General features: G+C 41.0%; 1 protein-coding gene and 1 long non-coding RNA gene across 5 annotated transcripts in view; one reads left to right on the forward strand and one right to left on the reverse strand.

Moving 5' to 3' along the window:
• LOC111924039 (uncharacterized) overlaps positions 1 to 27,981 on the reverse strand; it is a 135,685-nt gene that overhangs the window by 86,098 nt on the left and 21,606 nt on the right. The window contains exon 5 of one of the 4 annotated variants that reach the window (XR_015290215.1): positions 2,352 to 2,568. The exons of the other annotated variants lie outside the window; for them this stretch is intronic. This is a non-coding gene — a long non-coding RNA (uncharacterized LOC111924039). The remainder of the gene's footprint in view (positions 1 to 2,351; positions 2,569 to 27,981) is intronic. 4 annotated transcript variants of the gene reach the window in all.
• Positions 1,625 to 27,669, forward strand: LY86 (lymphocyte antigen 86). Its single transcript, XM_023919974.2, has 5 exons — positions 1,625 to 1,997; positions 15,274 to 15,360; positions 16,802 to 16,930; positions 23,959 to 24,011; positions 26,921 to 27,669. Exons 1-5 carry the CDS (start codon positions 1,877 to 1,879, stop codon positions 27,014 to 27,016), a joined length of 486 nt encoding a protein of 161 aa, XP_023775742.2. The 5' UTR covers positions 1,625 to 1,876; the 3' UTR covers positions 27,017 to 27,669.

A 27,981-nucleotide genomic window follows, 5' to 3' on the forward strand; every position in this document is an offset into this window, starting at 1 on the left:
TTGGTTTGTTTATTGAGTGACCCCAGTGGGTCTCTCTTTGAAGCATTTATTGTATCTTTTCATTTCTTTGTTCATTGCTATTAAGCATTAGCCTAACATTTTAAGTGAAGGACCATGATGATGTCTTTCATAACAAAAAAAATATAAAAATATCTGGAAGTCATGTTCTCAAGGTCCTGATCTGAACTGCCTTGTGTTTTGTAATATATTGTTGTATACAATTTTCACTATCTTTGTAGAGCTTTGTGGGAAGAAACTTTTATTTTATGTGATTTTAGTTTAAATGTATTATAGTAGTCCTAGACATTATCTCTCCCTACTATTCCCCTTTCAATTGCTCTTGCTTCTGTTGACTATCTGCAGGGTACAACCCAAGTCCAGTCAAACCAGATCTGTAATTCAGATCTCATTATGTGACTCATATCTATTCCATGCCTAAGGACAGTTGTCTGGATTCTCACTCTGGCCCTGGACATAAAATTTGCCATTATGATAACATCCAAAAAATATGAACAAGCCTGAGCCTCATTATTTAAAGCAAGATCTCTTGGATTGCACTGAATTGGCTTTTAAATTTAATACATCGTGGTTGAAATCTTGGCTGCCTCTTTAATCTGTGGGATTACTTTTACTACCTTCATTGAGGCCAAGATATTGCCTGAAGAATAGCTCTACCATTTAGCATTATTTCATTATTATCTTACTAGGTCCTTTCCTGTTTACTAAACAACATAAGCTTTCCCCTGTTCAGCTTTACTCAGTGGCAGAGCAAATTATACTTGCAGCCTTCAGAGGAAGAAAGACTGAAATGGCCAAAGTGATCTTTTACCCAACTCTTTTGCTACAGAGCCAATTTCTCCTTGCCTTGAGCTCAGAGAAGACTATTGCAGACATTTGCTTTGGGGTTGAATTCAGCTTGTAGCATTTTTCCAGTTGGTGCTCTGTCCAGAAAAAGACCTTTTTGGCAACTGCAGTTTGAAATTCTACTCCAGCCCTGGATCTTAAACTGAATCAGAGAATTTTATTGGAGATGAATGAACTCTCCTTCCTTCCCTTACTGATCCGTCCGTGCCATCTGCACCAGCCACTAATTTCTGCATAAAGCACAGCTTTAAAAGAGCTAGTGCAAATAACAAATACACATTTTCACTAGAGGACCATTAAGTAACCAGGAAGACAGGAGGAAAAAAATTAAATCTAGGTTTGCCAGACTGGGTATACTGCTAAATTGCATATTCCAAAAAAAACACTGTACAAAATCAATGCAAATGAAGGATTTAGCATAGTCAAACAGAAAGAATTCATTCCCAAAAGTTTCAAGACTTGCTTATGTGGTGTCAGCTTTATCAGATGCACCTCCTTTCCCTCCAGACGACAGATTTGTTACTAGGAAAAACACAGAGACCAAACTGCTCATCTTCCAAAATTTGGGCTGACTTTGTGTGATTAAGATGGGGCAATTTGGATTACAACTTTTTTTCAGCCAGAAGGCTGCAGAATAAGCCTGTCTGAAGTCTTGTCCCAAATGCTTTGACTTCAAGAGCAGGAACTGGCAGCAACAGGAGAAATAAACACATTGCTGCATTGTTCCAGCAGGCACCAAGGCAGGACTGTGCCGGGCAGTGATTAGCTCATTTGTCATTAGTTGAACACCAAGCAGAAAGCAGAAGTACAAGGAAATAGCACCCTCCAATTCTGATTAGCCTCTTGTTTATACCACATTATGAGAAGCTGAGGCTGCACTGGCTCACTTACCCCTTTTGCAGGCACAAATGTTTTAAGTCCCGTGTCCCTTGGAGAAAGGAAGGAACACCTCCCTCCAGAGTGTTAGCAAGAGACAGAAGTGATCCTGCAAACTACCACCACCACCACCACCATGAAGACATCAAATGTTCTTCTTTTCATCTTAGTCCTGCTTTACATCAATGCCAGCACAGAATGGCCTACACACACAGTCTGCAAAGAGGACAACTTGGAAATACATTACAAAAGCTGTGGTGAGATTTTTTTTACATTTCCATTTGCCTTTTACCTGCTCAACAGAGTTGTTCTTATGCAGTGAGTGATGCTTATAAGCCAGGCAGTGAAAGGAAGGGTTACACTCCCAAACCTGCACTGGGTTTCACATCTGAAATATTTTTCATGTTTCAAGTATAGCTGGTTTTGGTTCACACACACAAAAATCTAACTGTATTTAGAAGATAATAAAGAGGAAATAATGTGACTAAATTCAGAATAATAAACGACTGTGAAAAACCCAGTTTAGCATGAAAGAGATGCCTAAGATTTTTATCTTGAAGTTATGATTAAAAAAAAAAAATAGGAAGACCCTAGGTCTTTAACTGTTTTACCGCTGGGATGAAACAGCTGATCTGCTGCTTTCCTAATGTGCGATGAGGCTGTGGTGATGTGCTTTCTGTCCTCCCACTTGGAATGACAAGGGACCCAGTGTGACAGTGGGAAGGATTCGTGTTCTCTGCCATTGCCACTGTGCTTAGCGAGACTTCAGCAACAGCCCTCACCAAAGGCATTTCCCAGGGATCACAGGGTTCTGTTTGTTCTTTAAATCTGTAGAGAAGAAAAGGAGCAAGCGACACTGGAATTGACTGAAAATGAATTCACTGAATGGTGCCTGCTTTCCACCTCTTGCTTTGCTGGCCGTGTGCCTCGCCTATTGTGCTGATATGCTTTACAACTGGGACAAAGGGAATTAGATTCACAGACGCCTCATTCATTTTCCGCACGTGATTTGAAAAGAGATTCATGGCAAATGAGCACCCTAGAGTTTGTTTTTCCAATTCATCCAGTTACAAAGGGTTTTCCCGGGGGCTTTTCCTCGCCTGTAGCTTTCATGCGTTTTTGCACACCCATTAAAATAAAGCCAGTGAGGGACAAGAGAAGTAAATAAATATTTGTAATGCTATTCTTTACTGGCCTGCTCCCAGGGGACTAAAGTCAGGCTTCACATTCTATAAATGGGTATAACGCATTAAGAAAATATTTAATTAGATATTGAATACAGACTTTGGTATTGCCTTCATTCTAGTAAGAATTTATTGCATAAGTGAATTCTGTTCCCTCAACAGGTCTCAGTCAGCATGAGATGCCTTGACACAGAGGCACAGGCTACAGACTGAGTGAATTCAAAGTATGATGAATTTGTCTGCTGGCATGTGCCAGTTAAATGTTGCTTCTTACTGTGCACATCACTGGCCTAGCTAACAATATGCATTTGTTTAGAGTCATTTGTTTCTGTCACTTCCTTTGGTTTGCCATGAACAGAAAGTTAAGAGGTATATTCACTCAGGGAGAATTCACAGTTTGAGAAGCACGAGCCAGAGATCATAAAGGTCAGGTCCCACCACTTAGAGTGGTCTTCTGTTCTCTGAGGCACAGATATGGGAGATGAAAAGATTACACAGATGTGGAAACAATGCAAGAATTAAAAAAGATTCCTTGTTTGAAGTCAGGTTACTTTCTCCCTTACTGCTCTGTCAGATTAAAGTTGAGGCAGCTCACAACTGCCATCACAATGTCCTGCCTTGCCTTTTTCCAGAGGCTACCATGTGTGTAGCATCAGCCCAGGATACACCATCTGCATTGCTGCTGATACAGTTCATAATCCGGCAGTTTGCACAAAGGAGGAGAATAAAGAGCCCCAAAATCTCTAGGTCAGGAGAACCGACCCAAGTACACTAGTCCACATCTGCTTCAGAGAAGACACTGTCCTTACTGAACTCACTGGCAAGCTCACAGTGGTGCACATGGTGCTGATCACCCTTTCAGGAGAAAGGGGAGCTTTGTCCCTACTGCATTTCACTGTAAACCATAACTAAATGGGCAGAACATAACTCCATTTTTCATCTGTGTCCTGCCAATTGTTCTCACCCAGGAGGGACACAGACTTGTTAGCATTTGACAAGACCCTTTCCCAAAAAACCTTCTCATTACAAATTTATAATGGCAGCAAATGCAGAGTTTATACTAGGCAACTGTCCATACTCTAGCTGTTTCAGAGGAATGATGCCCCATATATCCCTCCAGTCTGAGAAATCCCTTTGGTATTTTCTGCTCTACTGAAGATATCAGAGGATGTCCCATTTGGGTGATAACAGGAGCCACAGTGAGGTAACAAGTACAAAATCTTGGGTAAAGGATTGCCTGATGCTTTCAAGAGGGTGAGAATTTTACCTCTAATGCTGTTACTATAGACTCTAGGATGTTACCAGTGAATTAGGATTGAATCAAGTAAAATATAAGGTTGTTAAAAGAATTTTAACTAAGTACTTCACAACTTGCTTCTGGAGCTTAATGTCTTCTCTCAACAAATTACTAGAATTCAGTTTGAGCATTTAAAGAGGAGCCAAGTACCCATTTTTGCTTTGCTGTTTATCAGATCATCTCCTGTACCCAGGAGTAAGTTGCAATTCCTGGTCACAAGTAATTGTTCCTGCTGCATCCTGCACGTAAGATACAGGCATGCATCAGGCCCCCAGCCTCAGCCCATGCTCTGGATCCTATAAAAAGCATTTCCATTCCCACTTAGCCACATCAGACTAAATCTGTAACCAGGACTCCAAGTCATGCATCAAATGAAAGGGCTAGACAAGATCCTAGTGATCAGTATAATGTAACTGTAAAAAAGTAATCTAAAAGAAATCTGACAAAAATTCTCAGCAGCAAGTCCATGGTAAGAAAATGAAGCTGAGAGACAGGTGGTCTAAAAGTAGAGTAAACAGACACTGTGCTGCCTCCTCTATGTAACCGCAGGAGACATAACACCGAGACAGTCTATAAATAGCAAGACATTTCCTATTAGGGCTACTCTTTCTCCCAGAAACAAGTGACAAAAATGAAGGAAGATCTCAAATGACCACAAATCACTTTAGAAACCTGGGCAGAGATCCTGAGATAAAAGCAGCACAGGTTAATATCTCTGACTGAGAAAAGAGGACCGTAATTGGCAAGTCTATGCACAGACATGAAAAGAACCTGCTACGTAAATGGCCAATTTCTACCCCTTTTAATTTCACTGTAATAATGCTTTTGATCTTTCCAGCTACATTTTAAAAGGCAATTGTCTGGGAAGGGAAGGGCAGGTAGGCAACGGTAACAAAGTGCCCTGGGCAGATTCCAGTGTTATTTGAGTAACAGGCATCCACTTGGAAGTGCAAAGTGCAATGCAGTCAGAGACTACAGAACAAAACTCCCAAACACATCTACCAGCACCTGCTTCTAAATCATTCATGTAAAGCCTAATTGTCTTAATTAGCCATGAAAACATTCTTACTATGTAGTGTTCAAATGGGACCCCCTTTGTAGGGGAAAGCAGCTGATTGCTCCTGCAGACACATGAAAAATATTTTCCAACTATTTTTACAGCTCTTTCTTGAAATGTTAGGTGGGCCTGTATTAACACTTTAATGCTTCAGAATGCCTGCTTTTTTTTCAACCAACAAGCTTGGTGATTATTTAATTAAATTATTTAGATTAGGACTTGGGAGATTTCAGAGCTGCCCACTGCCTTAAACTGTAAGTTTCTTTACAGTGCAGAAACAAACACTGATAAGGCAGAAGGTTCTAAAAAAAGGGGATGGACACCATCAGCCATTAAGGACTTAATTTTCTGTGCACAGGAGTAAATAATGGGGAATTTCAGGGAGATCTTCAGAAGAGTCAAAGTAGTAGTATTCAAAGATGACATCTTCAGAAATAATCCCAAGACTATATAAAACACTGCTCAGACCACATGAGACTTTTAAATATAGACAAATATATTTTCCCAATTCATATCTGATTTTGGTTTTTTCCTTCTGTTTTTCATCTGAAGTAAGGTTAATAGCCATTAAAGTTTCAGGAGAAGGAACAAACAATCAGTATTCATTTCAACCTTCTGAATTAAATATGAAATTGGCTGCACCCTTCATAAGTTTTATGTCTGTATATCTACAAATTTTAAAATAATAAAAATATATAGAGATATGGGTAAACATTTGCTAGAATTCAAGTCTTCTGCTAGACAAAGAAGCAGGGAAATCTGGCCATCTAGAAAATTATTTTTAAGTGACAATGCCTCTTCCAAAAGAGAGGAAAGTCATGCTGAATTTATGTCCAAGGAGTTCCATGCTTGCTCACATAGTTCTATGTCACACTAGAAGCAGTGTCCTTTCTATAAACCTTTTTCCTGGCCTTCAGTGGCACAACAGGAGAGAGTAGCACTGCCCACTTCAGTACACACTTGCATTAAATTGCATTCATAGATAGAGAAACTCTCATTTGTACGGCTTTTCTTTAAATGTGTGAGCTCAGATTTGGATCTCTGTTAAAATGGCCCCTTGAACTCAACAGGGTGTAAAACCCACTCTGGTCAAATTGTGCACTATAGACAGGCTCCTGTTAAACCATGTATTGAGGGAACTCTTTAGTGCTTAACACAAGTGGAGACAGAGACCAATCAGCTCACAATTTCCTGATGATTTGTCTGTCCTTTCTGAAGAGTTTCAGGCTTACTAGAGTCCCCCTCACACACTCTTTATACTTTCTCCTACATATTGAGAGATGAAATATACTATTTTTCTTAAACTCCATTTGTTCCTTTTTAAAAAATGTACCTGTAACATGCAGTCCTGCTCAATCAGCAATACCAATTTGTAAACAGTACTGTTAAACTGGCATCACTGCAGCACTGATTTTACAGCACATCACCTTCTCTATATCAACCAATGTAACTAGTCCTTTTCCCTCCATGACCACACACTTATATTCTTTGCTTAAAGGATGTAAGTAATGTGATAGCTTCAGCTGGGAAAGAAGGTCTGCAAAAAAGTTCTCACTCATGCCTCTTCAGGGCAAAAATTCTTCTAGACACTTGGTAAAAATAGGTTATTTTTCCATTATTCTTTGGGTTTTTGGCAGGCAGATTGAGCCAGATGCTTCTCTTGGACTTATTTATTTATTTCCCTCAAACAGTCTCCAGCAATTGCTTCTGCTTCTAAATTATTTAAAGCCACATGATACCAACTCCCCTCTGATCTTTTGTTGCATAGATTGCTAATGGGCAAACAATCAAAGAACTTACGAATTCCACTTGAAAACTTTTTTTTTGTATGTTTACTCTGTCCAAGCCATCTTACTGTCATAGCTTTGCTGTTGTACTCATCTGGTATAACTTACTTATTCCAAGGGGAAGACCAGATGTGTACATGTGTATTTCTGGCACCGGATCCTAACAAACTGAAACTATCATCAGAATCAAGGTAGCATAGTTATGAGTGCACATGCAAATCTTCTTTTAAAATTCTGATCCCTCCATGAATTAAAACTATCCCATCTATTTTTTTCTCCACATCTCATTAGAGGATTTAAATTTTCTTTTTTCCCTATGAACTTTTGAGGTGATTCTGAACATCATTTTACCCTACTTTCTGCGGGGGGAGTACTTAGTAAGTTTTAAAATGTAAATGACATAGAGAAGCAGGAGACAATTTCATACCTCCAAGGTACTCTGGCAGAAACATTAGAACCAGCACCTAGACTTTAAATCTTTCAGTAAAATCAATATTAATGCTTTCAGTGAGATTAGTAGTGGAGAAAATTAACCTCAGCTGAACTTCCCCCACCAGGCTTTAAATTTTCCCCTCTAATTTAGTTCTCAGTGGTTTCCTCACAGAGCCAAATTCTTCACCAAATCAATTACAGTCCTGCACCATGGACTGCAAAAGAGGGTTGTTTATGTGTGACAGCCTCTCCTGCTTATCTCCAGCTGATAAATCCAAACTGTTTGGCATGTTTTTCGTCTATTCATTTTTGCCACATCATTGGTTGCTGTAGCCACTGAGTCACTAAGGTAAATGTGAGGATGAGTGGTAACAGTTCATCTCATCTAGAGCTGCCATCAAGGGCTCAAAATATCTCTGGACCCTACTATGTTTACAGTTTAGCAAAGAAAGTAGAGGCAGGAGATCAGATGCTCACAGCTATTTAATATCCATCAGAAAAACATCCAAAGTATTCTAAGAAATATTAACATCTCAAAATGAAAAAAACTACACCAGCATTATTGTGTGTTAGTGTCACTAAGCAAACTTTAAGGAGGCAACCTAAAACTAGGGAGAAACGGTGGCCATCAGGGACAAGATGTCCAAATGCCCTTTACAGATTCACCAGGTACGGAATCAAAACCCTTTGATCTATTCCAGATGCTGCTTTTAGACTCAGGAGAGCTTCTAGTTGCCAAAAGCTAGCATTTTGAAAACTTCCACAAATTAATTCAATGCTTCAGTTTTCTCTTCACCTGAAGATGGATGGTTCCTGCCAAATGATCCAGCAGTGATCAGGCAGGTGGGAACCCAGCTGGTTTCCCCAGCAGAGGAACCATTCCAACTGTAGCTGACTGCCATGCTCCTGTAGTGGATCTAAACCCATTCTGGGAAAATGGGAACATTTAGCCCATTTATATGCCGCTGATTACTGTTCTGAATAATTAGCAGTATAGCTGCCATCCCAGAGCATGGCATGTGTCTGACAGCGGGGCAGTTTCCAGCAACATTTGATTCTATTTCTGACACAAGTGAAAGTGTCTTGTGAATCCCCAGTCATTCTGGTAAGCACCGATGTCCAGAGATCTCACTCAAGTAGAGCAGTATGAAAAAATGATTTAAAAAGCCCCAAACAACAACAACAAAAACAAAAAAAAAAGCAAACAAATTATAAATAAATAAATAAATAAATAAATAAAAATAAAAAACCACACATTGAAGAGAGTAGAGACAGCTCTGATTAGGAATACAGGCATATGCTGTAAGCATCTTATTCATCCAGTGCATGGTGTTTTCTTACAAACAGAAGAACAAAGACTTTCGCTCTCTAATACAGTCCCTGCTGGGCCCAAATTAATGCAGTATTTTCTTGTTACACTGCTGTAGTTGAAGCCTGGGCTGTCTGCCCTTCTCTCTCAAGCTAACTGGGACAAATCAGGATTATCAAGTACAGATCTATATGTGCTGTGTCTCAAAGCCTGCTTCTTTCAGTCTTGTCCTCTTAAACAGGCTTGGATAAAGCTTTGTCATACCACACAAAGCACCCCCATTTCAAAATACCACCTCTGGCAAAAGCAAGGAAAGACTCCAAGAGCCTTCAGATACTGAGCCTCCCCCCAAGCCTCTGCCAATAGCTCTAACAAGCCTGCTCTCAGAAAAGGTGGTTCAGGCAGGAAAAGGCAGTGAGACTCAGGGCATGTCTTTGACAAGGCTGCTTTATGCATGCTAGTGACACCCCCATCCCCAAATACAGCCCTGCAGCTGCAGAGAGCCCCTCACACCTTCTGTCTTCACAGGGGCTTCCCTCCCCCTCATCACATCAGCCTGGTGCCAGAAAATCTCTTCCTCTCTTCTCCACCTGACATTTGGAGAAGCCTTCTCAGTTACTATTTCTCAATATTTGCACATTTGGACATCAGTTATACTCTGCAACGAGTTTTATTTGAAATAGAAAGTGACAAAATCTTTGTCTTTTATTTAAACTAATTTTTTAAGACAATGAAATCACCTTGCCCCACAACTAAGCACCAGCCAGTAACACCTGTGCCTTAATCTAACCAAGAAATACATAACTGCTCTATGCATTACTAGTGTTCAGTATTCTTGGGAGAGGACTGGAAATTATTTAACTTGCATAAACCTTCTTTGTTTTAAGTAAAATTTTAAGTTTATTTTGCTAGTATCCTGGGCTTTTTTAGTTTATAGATTACACTGAAACCAAACCTTTAGGCTTCCCTCTACAGCCATGTAAGTTTTATCAGAAAGGAAGCAGAGTTATTCACTCTATTGGACATCTCCAAAAGCTTTGGAGGTTTGGGTTTAAGCAACCTCAGAGACCACAGGTTGATAGCACTGTTTGCAGAGGGGAACTCCCACAGTCTGTAACCCCAGGGCATTAAGAATACATGAACTCTAATCTTCCCTATTCCTTCTCCTCTATGTTGCCTAAATAAGCCAGAAAAGTTCAGGTGATAAAACATGCAGTGACTTCTGCAAATGAGGCCAGAGCAACTGAATTGAACTAGGCCAGAGTTCCAGTCTGAATTAGGCAGAAGCCTGGAGCTGGTCACGGCAAAGGCAAATGTCTTGGGATGAAGCATTCTCATGACAAAGTAGACACAGCCGGTGTCAGTCTCACAATTTATTCTGCTCTCCTCTGAGGAGAGGGTCACTCTGCCCCTCCCAGACATGTCTGGATGTGGCAGTGGCATGCAGTGAAGGCAGGCCCAAAGGGAACTTCATTAAACTGAAGGTGTTCAGGGAAATGCAGATGCATAACCAGAGAGCTGCTAATTCACCTGATGCTTCCTCCTCAGTAGCTTATAAGTAGATTCCAGTGTCAAATATAACCTTGAGCATTCCGGTTAATTTATTTAAATAGACATTAAAGGGAAATTGTTGAATGAATACATAAAGTCTGAAATCCCAAACAGTTCCTCATTCTTTGCCTCTCCTTTCATCACCTTGACTGTTGTAAAGACTAATGATTTAATTTTATTAAGAGCTTTGAAGGTGAGGAGTATTGGGTAATTGCTAAATGTTTCTTCCTTGTGCTAATTTCCATCTCCTCTAGCACCAGCTTGTCCTTATATGACCCTAGCCAAGTGCAGCTGTGCCATTTCGTTCCATTCTGTGGCTTAACTGCTTCGAAAAGTATTATTTTGAAACACCTAAAGCTTACCAGTTTGGAGGGTCTTCTTACCACTCCAGAGATTACAGATGTGGACTTTTACAAGTGAAGCTCATCTGCTTGTTGCTGCTATTCATTCATACCACAGATTTTCACGCTCATATGGAAACAATGTGATTTTAGAGCAGATTCAGAAGAGAGGGAAGCCAGTACAGGATAGTTAAAAATGAGGAGGGGTGGGAGGGAGAGGGAAGAATGAAAGACAGAGGCTGTTGTACACCAGCGCAGCAAAATTCCTAGAACAGGTGCTTCCCATCTGGCCATGCAGTTTCTGTAATGCCCAGTTAGTCATCTAGCAGCTCAGGCTCTGAGGGACATTGCCACAGTGGGTTAGCACATTATCATTCCCAGCTGTCCACTTCATCCTGTGCCCTGGAGATCCCCTCCCAGGAGGCTGTAAAGGCAGCCCCAGCTCACAGCCCTGTGCCTTTGTGCACACCCATGTTCAGCAGGGGCAGGAGCCACTGGCCCCACAACTGCAGTAACCAGGGCACAAAAGGGAGTAGTTGTCACATCTGTTGTCCTTGTCACTGAGGTTACACTGCTGTAAGTATGTCTGAGCTAATTTACCTACAACCTTCTGCCAAGAACAAAAGCAGGGGAAAAAAAACTCTAGAAAAGAAAGTTCAGGAACTCATCTGAGCTTCTAGGCTGTACTACACACACCTGTTCAGTCTTCTAAGAAGAACCCAGCCAAACCCATCACTGTGAGAACCTCAAAATAGTAAGTCAAGCTGAAATCTTGCACTGCGGTGCCAGTGCACATGGAAAACCACATCCCAAGTCAATATAGGAACAATCTCCACCAAGAGTACTTGGTCATCTCCACCAGGGGTACTTGGGTAAGGGTGAAATGGGCAGTGGGATGCATAGGCTCAGCTGACACTAAGCCATGGTAAGGGGTGATTGGTAGCAAGATGTCAGGTACATCCCAAATTCACTTCTCACAAAGCAGGACTGTACTACAGAAGCCAGTCTTCAGCAAAAGCTGGATGTTCTGTGCTAAATACAATTGGGAGCTCAGCATCAGCTACAGCATCAGGTTCAAATAATAGGCCTGAAAGATCTTGGAGTGCATCGATTGTTTACAATCAATGTAAAGATAATTGTAAATACAATGTAAAGATAATGTAAATACAAAGACTTTACCATTTCCCAGAGCAGTTGCCCAAAATTCAGTACTGCCTAGAGAGAAACTTGAGTCAAAATTCTGCTTCCAGACACCTTTCCTGCTAGCTGTAAATATGTTGCAGCCCAAGTCCTTCTCACTAGATACACAAAAAATGCCCTTTTCCCCCTCAATAAGCAGATTTTCACTGATAAACCTCAATGTGTTTGCAAAATTTCCAACAACATTATGAGTGTTATATGGTGATATATCAAATCTGAACTGGAAAAGCAAAATTCTGCAACCAGTTAAAGAGTTTCTAGCCTTAATTATGGGAGAGGGAGCAGATTGAAGGGAGTAGGTGGAGGGAAGTCTGGGAACATACAGTACTGTGCACCATGAAGCATTGCAGGGAAGTGGAAGGCTGAAGGGCAGCCCCACATATTTTAGAGATCTAACAGTAAATGTTATTGCTCTGCACATGTGAAAGACATAACATGTATTTTTTTTTTCAGTCTAACCAGCTCGCTTCAGATTGAGGCAAACAAGGAAGAATAAGTATTAAACCTCCATAGGAGACACACAGTGACTCACAGTTGTACATCTGAGATGGAAAACAAAAACGGCAATTGCTTGGAATTGCCTCAGCCACAGAAGGGTCTCCTCACTAAGTCAAAAGGGGTATGGCCAATCCCTTAGTGCATAAAGCCCAGCTGAATTTACAGACTCTTTCACTAATCATGTGGCTAAACCCCACAAGTTTCATTAATTTCATTTTTGTAGCAACGTTTCTCCCTACATATTTGGGAATCCAGACTCCCTGGCACCACAGGTTTAATACAGCCATTCTTTCAATTTGTTTCAGCAAGAGGCCTCCATAAATGCCGCAGTATCTAAGACTGCAAAGTTGGATTGCTAAATCTGAGCAGGAATTTCCACAGGGAGGGTCAGAAAACTATTTGGGGTGCTTTTGGCAATGGAAAATTTTACATATTTCAGCAAGAGAATAACAACACAAAATCCAAGTGTTCCAATTCACATTTTCTGGAATTTCTCATGTGAGTGCTTCCACACTCTCTTCTCCTCTGAGGACCAGATATGACCTCCTGGATATGTCAGCAGCCTAAGCTGCATCACTAGCAGTGCAGTAAAAGACATCCATGGCTACAATGCACTATGAAATGTGTCATCTGTCAAAGGAGCTCAACCCTTAGAAATAAACAGACATCCAAACTGAAGTAACTAACCCTGAGATCAGGGTCACTGTAAGAAGCCCAAGCTTTCCAAAAAATCTTGGTTTAATGAACATACCCTTTCCACTCAGTTACTGATGAGAAATTTTAAAGTAAAAGTTCTAATCAGCCCTAACACCACAATTTAATTTGTTCATTAAAGTACAGCCTAGTCTCTTTGAAAAGAGAAGAGCATCATGTATGTTCTACTGCCATGTTTGAGTATAACTCCCACTTGAAATTGCAGAACCAACAATTTTACTAACTTGACAACCAGCACTATTTGTAGGCATCAATGCCCAAACTGCTCTGAATCTGAGCAGCTGTTTCCTGAACCTTATCATCACACCACACACAAAACAGAAGCAAGAGGGGATCTAGCAGAAGACCAGAGGAAAAGCGGAAGCCAAGGCCTGAGAGATGGTAGAAACCAGAGGGGAAGCAGGAGCAACAGTCCTAGAGAAAAGAGAAGTTTGACATGCTTTCCAGCTGGAGCAGGAAACTGCTCTCCTAACCGATTCCAACAGCTTCTGAAGCTGCAAAAACAAAGCTGGAACTGACAGGAATAAGAAAAAAGAGGAAAGACAACCCTCTGACGGTGGTCACATTTGATAAACAACTCCAGGCACTAACTTCTTGTCCCAAGCAGATTATGCAACTGCAGACTGCTTCAGTGGTGTGGACAAAATCCAGCACAGGGACACAGAGGTTTGAAAATACCACTGCTTTTTATCTCCCTCCTTTAAACAGTCATTTAAATTTACCAGAATTTAGGGCTTGGAAACTCCTGGTAGACCACACTGATAATCTGTGGGCTCACAAAGCCAGGCTTAGTTAAAGCCCTCCAGGTCTTCTCAACACTTTCATTCATTCTGTGATCTCCTCTAAGCAATCAGGTTTTGGTCACACAGGCTTGATGATTGCCAGCTGCTGCAGCTGTGGGGCACTGCTGCAAAAATAGGGTGAGACTATGGGGATGCTGGCTCAGCCTCACAGAGGACACTCGTGACTCAAATTTCACCACAGCATCAAAGGAAAACTCTCCCAACCTGTTATTTTCAACTCAGTGAGAATATTAGCTCAAGCAACAATAACTTAGAAATAGAATTCAGTTCCCAATTCTATATTTGTCACTACCAGATTTGTGTAAACCAAGGAGCCTATGGCTGCTTCTGCACATGCCACAGTTGCCTGTCTTCTTCCCACAGAGAATGATGTTAGATGTACAGGCTGGCTGGAAAGCCGTAATGAGGGACAAAACTATGCCTAAAGCAAGTTTGAGGCTCAAGGTATTTTTCCAAATTGGCCAAATCTTTCCCCTCCTGCTGCAACTTTGGAAAACAATTGCACATTCTATTGGTTGTGGCAGCTGAGCTGTCAGTGGTTGCTGCTGCCTGTCACCAGAGAGTGACATGTCAGCAAGCCTTCAGGCACAGCATTAAGTCTCATGGAGGCTAGCATGGAAGAAGGTGGAAATGGTAGGAAAACAATTATGTTTTTACAAGAGTTTTAGAGCTTTTTAAAGAGAAAGGGATACTTTAGGAACTGGAAATAATCACATTCATGACAATTATCATTCAATGGGCTCCCTTTGGCCCCACAGCTCTGCTAAAGTCTCCCAGAAAAAGAGAAATGTAGAATATTTTCTGGCTTAGAAATATCATTGGATGATGGACCCAGAAAAAATGCTGCAGTATCTCAGTTAATACAATTTTATTTTCAGTTTTGGACTTTCCATCCCATTCCAGAATTCAGTTTCCTAATCAGCTTCACCAAGCCATCTTGTGATACAAATTAATTAGTAAACATCTTCATAACCAATTGCTTATCAGTGCTGTGGAAGGAATGGCAATATACAGAGTCTGGGAAGATCAGTTCTTCTGAAGTGCTGAGACTTCACCTTGAATAAGTATTGGCTACCCACCATTGTGGGGAACTTGCTTTCTTTGAACTTGGTTAATTTTCCTACACAGTAGATTCTAGCCTCACACAGGTTTTCATCTGAGTGTGCTTCAGACTGAAGGGGCAGGAAGAACAGAAGTAGTTATTGAATGCAGGGTATGGGAGCTCTGAGCACTTCTTGGAGAACTTTTGAGGAATATGTAATTTGTTTTTTATAACACTTCTATATTTTATTTTCTTCTATGTAGTTGGTATCTCATTAAAGATACAACTTGTAACCCACTGCTTTGTGTCTTCAAACAGATCCCCAGCAAGATTTTGCTTTCAGCATTGACCATTGTGCTGATATTGCAACCCACACCTTTAACATCAGAGCTTCAATGGTCCTAAGTAAGTGAATTGCTGTTTTCTCACACCATACACAGGTAATTCATGTGTGAGTGCTGGTATTAAGCAAGTATTAAGCAAGGGTGACAATCTCCTATAAAATATGAATGGGCTTCATTTCTTAGAAATTTGAAATAATCTGTGCAGGGTTACATAAATGTCAGTTCTGTTGTCAGTTTGGCTTCAGACTACATATGTCACCCCAAATAGGTCATATGAGCCTTCAGCCACGATTCTGCTCCTACTCTTCATTTGTACACATGGAAAGTCAAGGGGGGGCTGCTCTAGAGATCATTATCTTCATAGTTAAGTCTTCTGGGGAGAGTCTTGTTGAATGAGACAGCTACAGCACCCACACTCTTGTGTCAGTACCTCACCAAATTTCCAAGGCTGTGACCCTTGCTGGAAGGGGAACTGAATGGGGCAAAGCAACATGGGGACACCCCTCTGTCCCTCCTGGGCATACAGAGAAGTGGCTTGGGAAAGTGCTTGGAAAAGGCAATAGTCACGCCACCAGTTTGCCACCTGTACTAGCTGAAATTTTATCCTTCAGCACTTGATTGATCAGCAATAAAAGGTTAAAACTGGATGCACAGTTTAATTTTAGGCATAGTTTGCTTTGTGATTCTTTCACAGGAAAGCCACCTCTTGCAAACCTGAGCCCCCAGCTTATCTAGATTCTGCACTACCAGAGTATAAATATGAAAGTGCTGCTGTATGCTCTTGGTGATGAAAATAAATTTGTGTGCCAAGTGTCCTTTAGCACCTGGGAATGCTTCCTTGCATGCAAAAGGTCTCCTTTCCTGTGAGACACACAGCCTATTTGTCCAGGAAGCATCAGTTTTCAGGTGCCTGCAAAGGTAAACAAGCCTGAAAAAAAAATCACACTACAGACATTTGCAAATACTTTTCCCTCAAGTCAGAGTACAGGACCTCTGTCTAAATCCAGCAGCCTCATTGGCTCTGCCTGTGTCAGCAAGCCAGGCATAAGCAGGCAATTTCCTAGCACTGCCAAGCTGCCACGCTGGTCCCGGGCACATGTTTGGCTGAGGCCAGTTACTGTTTTCCCAGGCAGCAGTTACAGGTCACAGGTTGCTCCCAGGGGCCCATTGGGTATGATCCCTCTGCTAAGAACACAAGAGAAGTTTAGATGTAAGGACATGAGATTTGCTATGCCATTTGACCTCAGAGTCAGAAAACAGTCATGGGCACAGTTTATTCAACAGTCAAGATAACTGTTGTTATGTCCCCTGTCATATGCTTTGAAGGGCCTAGAGACCTGCTCCTGAAGCACAGATTTCTATGTATCAGGAGTCCTTGGTGAAGACAAAACCTCTGATGGCTCAAACAGCAGGGAGGAAAAAACAGAATCTTCTTTAAAATAAAGTAATAAACCTGTTTATCCTTGCACTTTCTCTGAGCTCTCTTTCTGCTTTATGTGTAGGACACAGCATCAAGGAACTCTATGTCAAGCTGAACATGATCATAAATGGAAAGACTGTCTTAACCTACTCGGAGACGCTTTGTGGGCCGGGTCTTGCTAAACTTATTTTCTGTGGAATGAAGAAAGGAGGTAATTTAGGTAGCACTCTAAGTGTTTGATGGCTACTGAATACTCCAAGCAGGATGCACCCGCTGTGCTGTTGACTGCACCAATACATTGTAATGTTCTGTTTACTTCACCAGCATGTTAATGGGTGACAGGAACACAGTAGGACAGAGACATTTTAATTTAAGGGCCTGCTTTCCCCCCCAACCTGTTTGTTTGCTTTACTTTTAATCACAGAACATTGCACTCACATGGGATTTCGAGTCCATTAAAAATAACTGTGGTTATGTGACCCCCATCCACCAGCAGAGAGGTTCATAAGCCCTGTTTAGAGGCATGTCTTGTCACGTGGCAAGAAGTATGACAAAAATAAAGGCCAGTTCTGTAAAAGAAATGGCTGAGCAAACAAACAGCCGCTCAGAACATGCTCTTCACTATTAAGCAAGTCACACCTCCTGTCCTTAAAGGCAATTCTTAAATCACTTTATGAGGAAATATGCTTGAATAAGGATATTTGGAACGAGATATTATTTGCTACCATCTATGGTTTGCATCTTGTTTCTGTTCAATATGTGCCTATGCAGCAATCAGATGATTTCAGCTCATGCCAACCACACTACCAGCTGGTGAAGGCGTGCTCTAGTTGGTTTAGAGCTCTATTACTTACCCCCAGAAAACAGGCATCTTTGGGCCCAGGTGAGCCTGGGCACCCCAAAGCCCCTGCTGCCACAGCCCAGGTCAGGTAATGCCATGTTAGCTGTGACATGTCTGGAAGAGCTATGGTCATGCTTCTGGACTGCAGTAGCCATGTATCCAGTAATTTTTAAATCCCTCTTACATCATGGTAATTTATTTAGGCTGATTTTATTAAAAAATAGGTAGATCCACAGAGAAGTTTGAGTTGTCAGAGCACCAGTTAGTTACAGAAGCTCTGCTTTCCTTCCATTTACTTGCATCTTCAAGCTGATAACACTGCAATAACTCATGTGCAAGGGCCATGAGTTTAAAGACCATGCACAGCACTACCGCTAAGGCAGTCCTTGGAAAATTACTAAGGCATTTCACACTGCACAAAACTATCACAAAGAATAATAGAGAAATGCTGCGTGAGCAACCAATTATGTAAATCCTGTAAGCCAGATAGACAAAAAAATTAAATTCAGAAGTTTCTTCAATTGTGTATTGAATTACAAGAGAAGAAAACCCACCCACAGACCTACTGAAAAACTATCTTATTCTGATGAAGTGCTTAATAACATCCTTTAGTGAATACATTAAGGAGAAGCAGAGTCAGTCCTGAGCTGGGCACAAACTGCTATTCACACATTAAGCTACAAAGCCAAAACCTCCTGGGGCTTCCAAGTCTCTAAATCTTAAACTGACAGGCGATTGTTTCTGCTAATTGAAGTACATTATGACATAAACACATAGTTGCTTGTTTAAATAACACTATATATCTTCATTTAGAAGTATCCCTATTTTAGTGCAAAGACGTCTGCCATGTACTTTTTAATACACACCCTCTCATTCAGTAGCTGTTTTTATTTAGTAATTAAGTCACAGTGGGAAAGAAGTGAACTTTCTCATACAGGTTCAAACTGAAAATGGGGTATTTCTTAATTAGTTGACAGTTGAATCTACCTCATGTTTTAGGACGGAGAATTGAGGTGAAGACAAATTTAAGGCATTCAGGCATAATTTGCCATATTAGTACAGGTGCATATCTGACCTAATGCCTGTGCAGGAAGGACAACTTGTGAATGGCCAAGTATGCAGACTACGAAGACCCAGGAGGGCAGAGAGCCCTTCCAACTGAAGCTTTTCATAGAGAGCCTCTTTTTCCCTGTTGTATGGCAACATTTCCAACATCTGGCCAGACCTGACCTGAATTCAAATATAGTTTCACACAGAATTTGCTTGCCTTTCAGAAAGAAGCCAAAAATTGCCTGCCCCTCCCTCTCCCAAAATTAGACAGAACACCATCCTTCCATGGGTTTTGTTGATCCACTTACTTGTGGGGAAAAGCAGAGCAGAAGTTACAAGAAAAAGAGACTTTTAAGAGCCGGATGTGGCAAAGTCTTAGTTATTTGAGGGAAGTTTTCTTTTTTTCTTTATATTTGCTCTCCTATAATGCTGCATGTTTTTCATGACTGGAAATACTCTCTGTGCTGGAAAGACTTAATATAGCTGGAGAATTCATGTTCATCATAGTCATATAGTATTTACTATTTTAGTTAACCAAAGGTCACGTCTAGCACTGCTCACTTGGACTCATAAACAGGATTCCAAGATCTTTTTCTTTGAGCTATATGTCTGTTGTGAAGTTGTTAGCTCAAAGTTCGCACGGAAATTTGCCATTGTGTATTTAGGAACAATAGCAACAAAATTGCTAAATTCTTTGTGGTATAACATGAAGTCAGGCCTTCCTCTTTCTTAGTAGAAAGTGCTGGTTATTCCCCATTTCCTCCAAATAAAAGAGTTACATAAGATTTAACAGATTTCCCGATGCAATCACTAAAATCAGAGTGGAAGATCTACCAGGGTAATATTAAGCAATGTGCCAACCACAGCTTGCAGGCTTAAGCAAAGCTACCTGACAAAAAAATAGCTGCATCCTCTGCAAGTTTTTTTTGGGGTTCAACTGACAGAGGAACCATCAGAGCACTTGCACAATTCCTTCTGCACCCTCCCCAAACCATAGAGAAACCGCCAACTTGCTTCAGAGCTCCATTCTTTTACATTATTGTCCCTTTCAGTAGGTGTTACAATGAGCAAGTTTCTAAAATAGTATTTGTGAATAAAAGTAGAGAACATAACATGAATTAAAAGACTGGCTATCACACTGAGAATGTAGGTAGCTGTTTCTGAGAAAGCAACTATACCACAAAGCTAGGTCTTTGGGCCGACACACAATGCCATCTTGCTTAGCCCCTTCATCTCACCTTTTCTTCATCAGTAAAAAGAGCAATTCTTTCTCACCTGGCCATGTATTTACATAAGTTTTTTTCCCACTCAACTATATATCTATAGCTGGCAGTTATTCACATCGTTCCTACATCCATAGCACCCACAGAAGCTGTGTGTCAGTTGTATGGGTGCAAGATTGTGTCCTAAAAGAACTCCAACATGGAGCACTGAAGTTCTAAAAATATTTAAAACATAGAAAAAGGAAGAGGTGGGTGCAGATGTACAGGGCCTTTATATAGTACAAGAGTGTGAGAACACATAAAGATTTTCAGTGAAAGGAAGATTTGAGAAAGAGGAGTGAGAATTTCATTATAGGTGTTTAGTCAGGAAGGAGAGGCATCTTCATGACAAATGATAACTAGTAATTTGAAGTAATCCTCAGGAAGTTCTTACTAACACATTTGAAAGCTTTGCCTCAGACTCAGAAAAGCTACTAAAGGCATGCTCACTAGCAATGAAAAAGACTAAATCACTTTTGGTAGAAACAACAGTGAATAGCTTCTACAAAAATACAGTAGTATCACCTTGATTCAGTTGTACCTTAGAAATATTTTCTAGGCAGCTCTACCAAAATCCCTTTTGTTTATCTTTATAGATAAATCTATAAGGAAAAGGGCTGAAAGCACATCACTGATGACAGGATGCTTGACAGGTACCATAAATTACCAGCAGACCAAAAAAGAAAAAGGGGAATATTTCATTGGGAAAATGAATATGAGCATGGTTTATGCTCTTCCAAATGTGTGAGCATTTTCTGCAGCCACATTTGGGCTTTTCTCTAGGAAGACCACAGAATTCTTTCAATGAGATTGGCTCAGTGTTTGTGACAGTTACACTTACTGCAGCAGATGTGTTCATCCTCTTTCAATGGAGGAATGTAAAAATGTATGAATATGTGGAGAAAAAAAATCCATATTTAAAAATCCATAAGGATGCTGTGATAAACTGCAGTCCTTCAAGCTTTGGAGGATGTTTACACTTCTGGAATTATAGCAGAAATCCCCATGCAACTGGAACAGTGAATGGTCTTTGAAAAGTCTGATCCACTGAGGAGGTTTCCATGGTCCAAAGTGAATAAGAATGATAAAATTCATCAGATTTATGAATTCTTAGTATTTCCTGACAGGTCTCAACTGGCTGAAAATGAAGGCTGCCCCTGCTTTCCTATAAGGACATGCTTTCAAAGCAGCTAGTTTCCCCCTCCCCATTGAAGCAAGGAAGGTCACAGGAGTTTTCTGAAGGACTGGTTGCAGAACCACGGAATTGTTGAGGTTGGAAAGGACATTTGAAGATAATTTAATCCAGTTCCACCTACTTCAAACAGGGCCATCTGACAGCCAGTTGCCCAGGACCGTGGCCAGGGCAGGGTTTTTAGATATATCCAAGGATGGATGCTCTACAACCTCTCTGGACAACCTCTGCCAGTGCTCAGTCACCCTCACAGTAAAAAAATAAAATCTTTCCTGATGTTTCCTATGTTTTAGATTGTGCCCACTGCCTCTTTGCCCTGCCACTAGGCAGCAGTAGAGAGAGCCTGGCTCCATCTTCTTTTAAAACCCCACTTCAGGAATTTGTACATTTTGATGTGCTATCCCCTAATGTTTTTGTTCTCTAGGCTGGACAGTCCCAGCTCCTTCCGTCTCCTCCTTGGAGAGATGTTCTAGTCCCTTAATTATATCAGTGGCCTTTCACTGGACTCTCGCCAGTAGCTCTATATGATTCAGCTGTGAACCACTGCAAGACTCCTGGTTATAAAGAGCTAAATATGGGTAAAGCTGAAGCATAAAGCAGTAAATGTGGACCTCAAACTGGACAAGTAGCGCCTCCTGCTCTGCATTTGAAGGCTCCCCAAAGGATAATATAGCCCATGAAAGTGATTTATTTGATAACTGAGCAAAGGCATAGCTACAACACATCAGAGCAATCAAGGAAAACTTCTCAGAGTGGGCTGAGGCAGAGCCCTGAGACTGCATTCATCTAGTTACTTTATCACAGTGAAGTGTGTGGGGAAAAATAGCTTCTACCTACACTAGATGAGAGATTAGCATTGCCATCATTTCAGAAGCAAATTTATGGCCTGATGACACCTACTTCATTTTAAAATACAGGCTTTGCAGAGTCTGAATGCTGCATCTATGTTTTTAGATTCTGGATGGCTTTCTGAGAGCCTAGATGAGATCCTAACAAGCCACATGATCCAAGAGAAGCTTCTGTGTCCCTGTGCAGAAGGACTCTGGGTGATAGTTCACAGCCCAGTTTCCTCTCCACTCTCCTCTGCTATCATCCAAGATTGGCTAGGCTGTGAGTTGACTGAAGAAAAGGTAGTCCTACAAGGCTCTCCACCAAACAAAAGGACATACAAAGCACGAGTCCCATACACTGCATTGCCCACACCACCCTGAGGGGCAGCTCCCAATGTGCCTTAGATCACATTGACACACACAGCTCAAGTCCCAGGGGAGTCACCCATCACCTAAGTTATGCAGTCTTCAGTGCTTTTAATTCCCATTTAGAGTCTATTAAAGCTGTGAACCAAGAGGTGGGCTGTACTGTATTTTTAAAATTTTTGAGTCACCGCTCTCTGCAGTGGAGATGTGTCAGACTCCTGGGCTTTTGCTTCATGCTCAGAAGCGAGCAGTGATGGTGACTGCTCTCGGAAAACAACAAGACTTCTTGCTGTCCACGTGAATTAGCCAGGGATGCAGACAGGAATGAGTACAGTAAAATTGCGGTAGCATAGTTGATCAGGTTGAGATTGACAAGCCAAGACATTCTCTTCTCTGTTTTGGGATTAGGTTTTCCAGGGCAACACTGAGTTGTTTTGCATCTTCTCCACCTTCCAGGATCATCAGGGCATCACATTAAAAAAATTTCTCATTAATGCAAAGGTGTAGAACATTGGTGATATCTCAGGTTTCTCCTTTTCCTAGTTTATCTTATTGTCATAATTCTTTCATATAATTTTGTTACAAGACTAACATTTCATATCATGTGTGGGAAGAACTTTTGTGGAGACTGTTCTCCAAGTCCATGCATGGTGAGATGGACCATACAATCTAGAGAGGTTACAAATCTTTTATCCAACCTTTCACAAGAAACATTTAAACCAACAGTGAGACTAGACTAAAACAACTCTTTAGAAGTGACAAGCATCAAAATGCCAGCGCATACCCATATAAATATGATGAAACACTCACTCCTCTGTCACTGTCAAAGTAAGGAATATTTCATGACACCTACAAAAAAGAATCCTTAAACACTTCTTAGACTTTTCCATGACTTTTGTGGGGCAAGTTGTGCAAGAAATTCTGAAATACTGAAACATCTACAAGTTTTATTTTCAGTCAAGTCTGCACAGTTTGGCCCAGTAAGCTATGAAAAAGTAGGAGGAACTGCAGAACAGCTTGCTAATTCTCTCCATTAATGCCAAAGTTGCCCTTTCTTCAACAGCCAAGAGCAGGCATGCCTCGTACGGTTAGGAGATGAGGATTGGAAGGTGGAACTCCCAGGCTCTATTCCAGTCACCAACACACTTGTGATAACTTTAATTCCTCATGTAACTTCTTGACAAATGCTCCCTCAGCAGAGAGACAGACATGTACTTATTATTTTAAAGTCATTTTCAGCAAGCAGTCAGAAGTCCACACCTACACAAACACTCAGCTCAGATTGGTTTTTCTAAAAGTTACCAAAACAGTACAGTTCAACTACTGCAGCTGCAGGTGTTTAATAGATCATACTAAAGGACTTGAGTCTGGCAGTCTCCCCCTTCCCTTTCATTTTCAGGATGCGTGATGACATAGGAAAGCCCGCCTGGCTGTGCAAAGATGTGCCCCCCTTTTCCATTCACATGGGCTGCACGTGCTCCTTGAGCCCAAACTCTGCCTTGCTTTCCCCATAAGGCAGCATGTATCCTGATATTTCCCTCAAGAGGGCTGCTGCAGGACAATGTATGGAGAATTTTGCAGTTCCATAATACCTGTCACTGGAGGCTTTGAAATGCCATCACAAAAAAAGCATCTATGATCAGCTTTTTCCTTCATGTGCTGCATGTCTAACCATCCATCACCGTTGTTGCTTTCCAGAACATCTCGATTATGAGGGACCAGTCACACTGGGAATCAAAGAAATCCCTCAGGTAAGTTGGTCACAGCTGTTTTCCCAAGCAGAATGGCTTTCCGGATGAGGTATGGTCAGAGAACTACCAGCAATCACACCAGCACATTCCCTGCTTCCCCAGCTGGCACACTGGATCTGACAGTGTTTTATATGACTAATCCTTTTCAATATGAAATTAAGTTGCTTTGATTATAGTTACAGAGGCACTACTATCCAAATTTGTTTTCAGGATAGCAGATCTCCGTACCAGTATTAAGTCAGCCATGGAGTTCTTTAACAGGCTCCCCCTCTCTTACTCTTAAAATAGCAAGAAAAGAAGCAGTTCCAGGGGACTCCCAGGAGACCAAGGCTGCAATTTTGCTCAGTCCTTAGTGAACTGAACAATTTGGAGAAGCTCATTCATCCTCTCTGGCTATAAAGGCAATTTAGATAGCTATTGCAATTGAATGTGTTCCAGTGTACATACATGGTGTCAGGCAGAAAGACCAAGGTCTTCTAGGTGGCAACTGAAGGTAAAAGTTATTAGGCCAAGAACACTTTCTCTGGATTTATGGAGCCTTAAAATAAGAAAATAATCTCTTAGGAAGGTAAGAAAACAGGCAGTACTCTAGGCACTGCTCTGAATTTCCTGGTCATCCATTACAAATGCTTTTTACTACCTGCAGACAGCTAAGTCTCCTTCTAGAAGTTCAACCGAATCACACTGCAAAAAAAAAGATAGATCTCAAATTCTGAATACAGCTGTCTCTTAACTGGGCACAGCATGAAGATATATTTGATCAGCACATAACAAAGGATTTTTTAGAGACATACAACAAAGAGATAGGGTTAAGAGAAGAAGGCAAAGTCTTTGACTATCAAGGCATCATCTTGTTGACAATGTGGCAAAGAAAGGATCACAGTCACCACTGCAAAAGCATCGAGTTCAGATGGTCAGTCAAATACTCCTTAGATTTACTTGGAGGCACTCACTGATGAGCTCTCAGTTCATCAGCAGAAGACATAAAATGTATGTCAGAGGCTCAAAGATGAGGTCTGGATTCTGCTCAGCACTGGATTGCTCCAGGCAGGAAAAGAAAATAGGATGAGAACAGGGATACAGAACAAAGACATGAATCCCAAAGAACTGGGCTTGCCAAGACCTGCAGAGGTGATAACACGGATAGCTGGCTTCTGGGAGATTGAGCCTCTGTAAGTGCTATCATCTCATATGTCTCAATCTTCCTTTGGTGATAGCAGCAACTAGGACCCTCATTTTCCAAGGGTCTCACACAGGGAGCTGGATCCCCTTTATGCAGGCTGTTATCCCACCCTAAGCAGCCTGCTTCCCTAAAGGCTATATGTACAGAGGCCGTGTTGAGCATTGCCTTTTGATGTCTCACACAGGAGTGCCTGAGCTCACATCAATCTGCATCCTGCTCCAGGAGCAGTTTTACATAGTAAAGCCTCAGGACAAACTGAAGAATAGGTTTTTAAAACAAGAAGAAACCATAGAAACATGCACACAGACCAGTAATCCAGTGACCAGTGACCGGTTCTGGGCAAATTAGCTGAATTTTCAGCTAGTTTCTGGAGCTAGAAACTCCAAGACTGATCACAAGCCTCTTTCAATAACATTTTTCACCACAAGTAAAAAATTATCCTGAAGGAGAAAAACTAAATCTAATCACTAATAAGCAATGGAAATTAGTTATTAAGAAGATGCTTTTAGAGAGTTAACATGCTTGTGAGAAAAGGAATAAGAAGCCTATTTTGTTAATTAATCCATCAGGCAAATAACACCATCCTCCCATGCTGACAAAAAGGAATGATTCCATAGAGTGATCGTCTTCTGCTCATTGCAAAGAACAGCCTCATCTGAGAAGCCTGAGGGATGTTTGCACACTCCTCACAGGAATTACAACCAGGCTCTATTCTCAAGAGCATGTTGCCACTGGCCCTCTCTAAATTTAGATTTTACTCTTAACTTGAACTTCTCTGTGAGGACACAGGCCAGATAGTGCTTCAAAAATCCCATTGCAAAACGCAAATGCCAAAAAACCCGACTCATTCTAGCCATGTCTCCTACTCCACAATCATAAGGGCTCTGAGCAGGGCAAGAGCATTCTGTGGTTCAAAGCGAGGAGGTCACTGATGCCAACCTCTCCTATGCCACATTTTTCTCCACTCTGTGCTCCAGCAAAAAAACCCCAGAAATAATTACTGCAGTGCCAGCAATATACAGTGAATAAAATCTAGTTCACCTCTTCCAAAGCTGTTGAAGCTGCCTTGGTCACTTCCCTGTATAGTGCTTTTCCAAGTGTCTGAAGAGAGCCATTTTGACCAATACAAGACAGCCATGGCTTCTTTAAGGTTCAAATCTTTTTTGCACTGTAATGATATAAGTTCTCCCCAAAGCCTGAAATCATAATTTCAATTACACAATATGAAATTAGACTACTTCTTGTTTTATTATATAGGAACTCATTATAGATTGAGTCATCTATACACACACTTCCTCCAGTGTGCTCTGTTACAAAAATTCGTATCAGTAACAGTGAACAACAAGATCCATTCAAGAGAAGTGCCAGAGAACTGAGTGCCTCCTTTTCCAGTTAGTAAACAGCACAGACCATATTGTGCTTGCTTATAACAATCATGAGAATTTACACAGATTTCAAGGGATTTTATTTATGCAGCAAAACATTTAAGCCCCCTTGCACTGTTTAATTTTCAATTTGTGCTGTCAGCATTGATATCCCTGATGAGAGTTTTTTGGCAGAAAATATGGGCATGTCCTTTACCACCTCTGAAATATGTGGACCAGGAAGGTTTTGGAGGAACTTGATGGGAAAAGCATTATTCTGTTTCTAGAAAGAGGAGTCAGAAACTTAAGCAGTTATATAGTACTGATGGGCTAATCTCTTGCTTTGCATTTGTCTCATACAGGGAGATTACACTCTTTCAGCAAAGCTGACTAATCAAGATCACGTCACTGTCGCTTGTGCCGATTTTACTGTGAAAAATTATTTAGACTATTATTAGCAACAAACCAGTTTCATGAAAGCTACAGACTACCAAAACTATTCAAGTCAAGTAGGCTGCTTGCATGCTACAATGATTCTGAAGAAAATAATCCTCACATGGTGATTCTGAAGCTGTTCCTCTTTAGAATTCGCTATTTTCAAGAAGTTGCTAGATCCTCTAGTGGTAATTTTATCTCTAAACGCACACTGTAGCCTACTTTTTTCTTCTAATATATACAGCTGTAAGAAGTAAGTATCCAATACCAACACTCTCATCTTAGGATGAAAATAGCATGAGGCAGAACAGGCGAGAGCCTAAACACTTTTTTGCAGTAAGTTATGGAGGTATCCATTTCTAACACAGGCTAGAAGATGATTTTCACATATACCACATATTATGCAGTTACAGAACTCAACATCTTAAATCTTCTCTGGAGCCTGTCTGGAGATTCCACTAGCATAGCTTTTGTTATAACCACAGAACAAAAGCAAATAGGATGAACATGCCTTTTTTCCAGTGATCGATGCCCTGTCACTGGATTCATATCAGTCTAGTCTTCTGGACACTACCTGGAATTTTTTGTTCTGTAATGTCTTTTAAGTGATGTGTGAATCATTCTGTACCTAGGCTATGTGCTCTTCTTGCTTCTCAATAAATTCATAATGAAAGACTGTTTTTTTCTCATTTTTTGTCATGATTCTAGGACCTCTCCAAAGTTTAAGGGGGGAAGGGGAGGGAGATGATGAGAGAAACAAGTTCAAAGAGCACATTTTAAATACGAAGTATCAGTCATGTTTACACATATTTTATATTCGCAGAGGACAAACTGTTCCTTGCTTTGAAGCCCCAGGAGAAGTAACACAAATTATATTCCAAGTGCAGCACATCCCCATACCATCTCATTCCAGGAGCCTTTGTAGCTGGCATAACTGATGGGTAGATAGATAACCAAGCATAGGGCAGCACATGGAATTAGGATCTTG

Source organism: Cyanistes caeruleus, chromosome 1, assembly GCF_971803275.1.
Source record: "Cyanistes caeruleus chromosome 1, bCyaCae1.hap1.1, whole genome shotgun sequence".
NCBI classification, from domain to species: Eukaryota; Metazoa; Chordata; class Aves; order Passeriformes; family Paridae; genus Cyanistes; species Cyanistes caeruleus.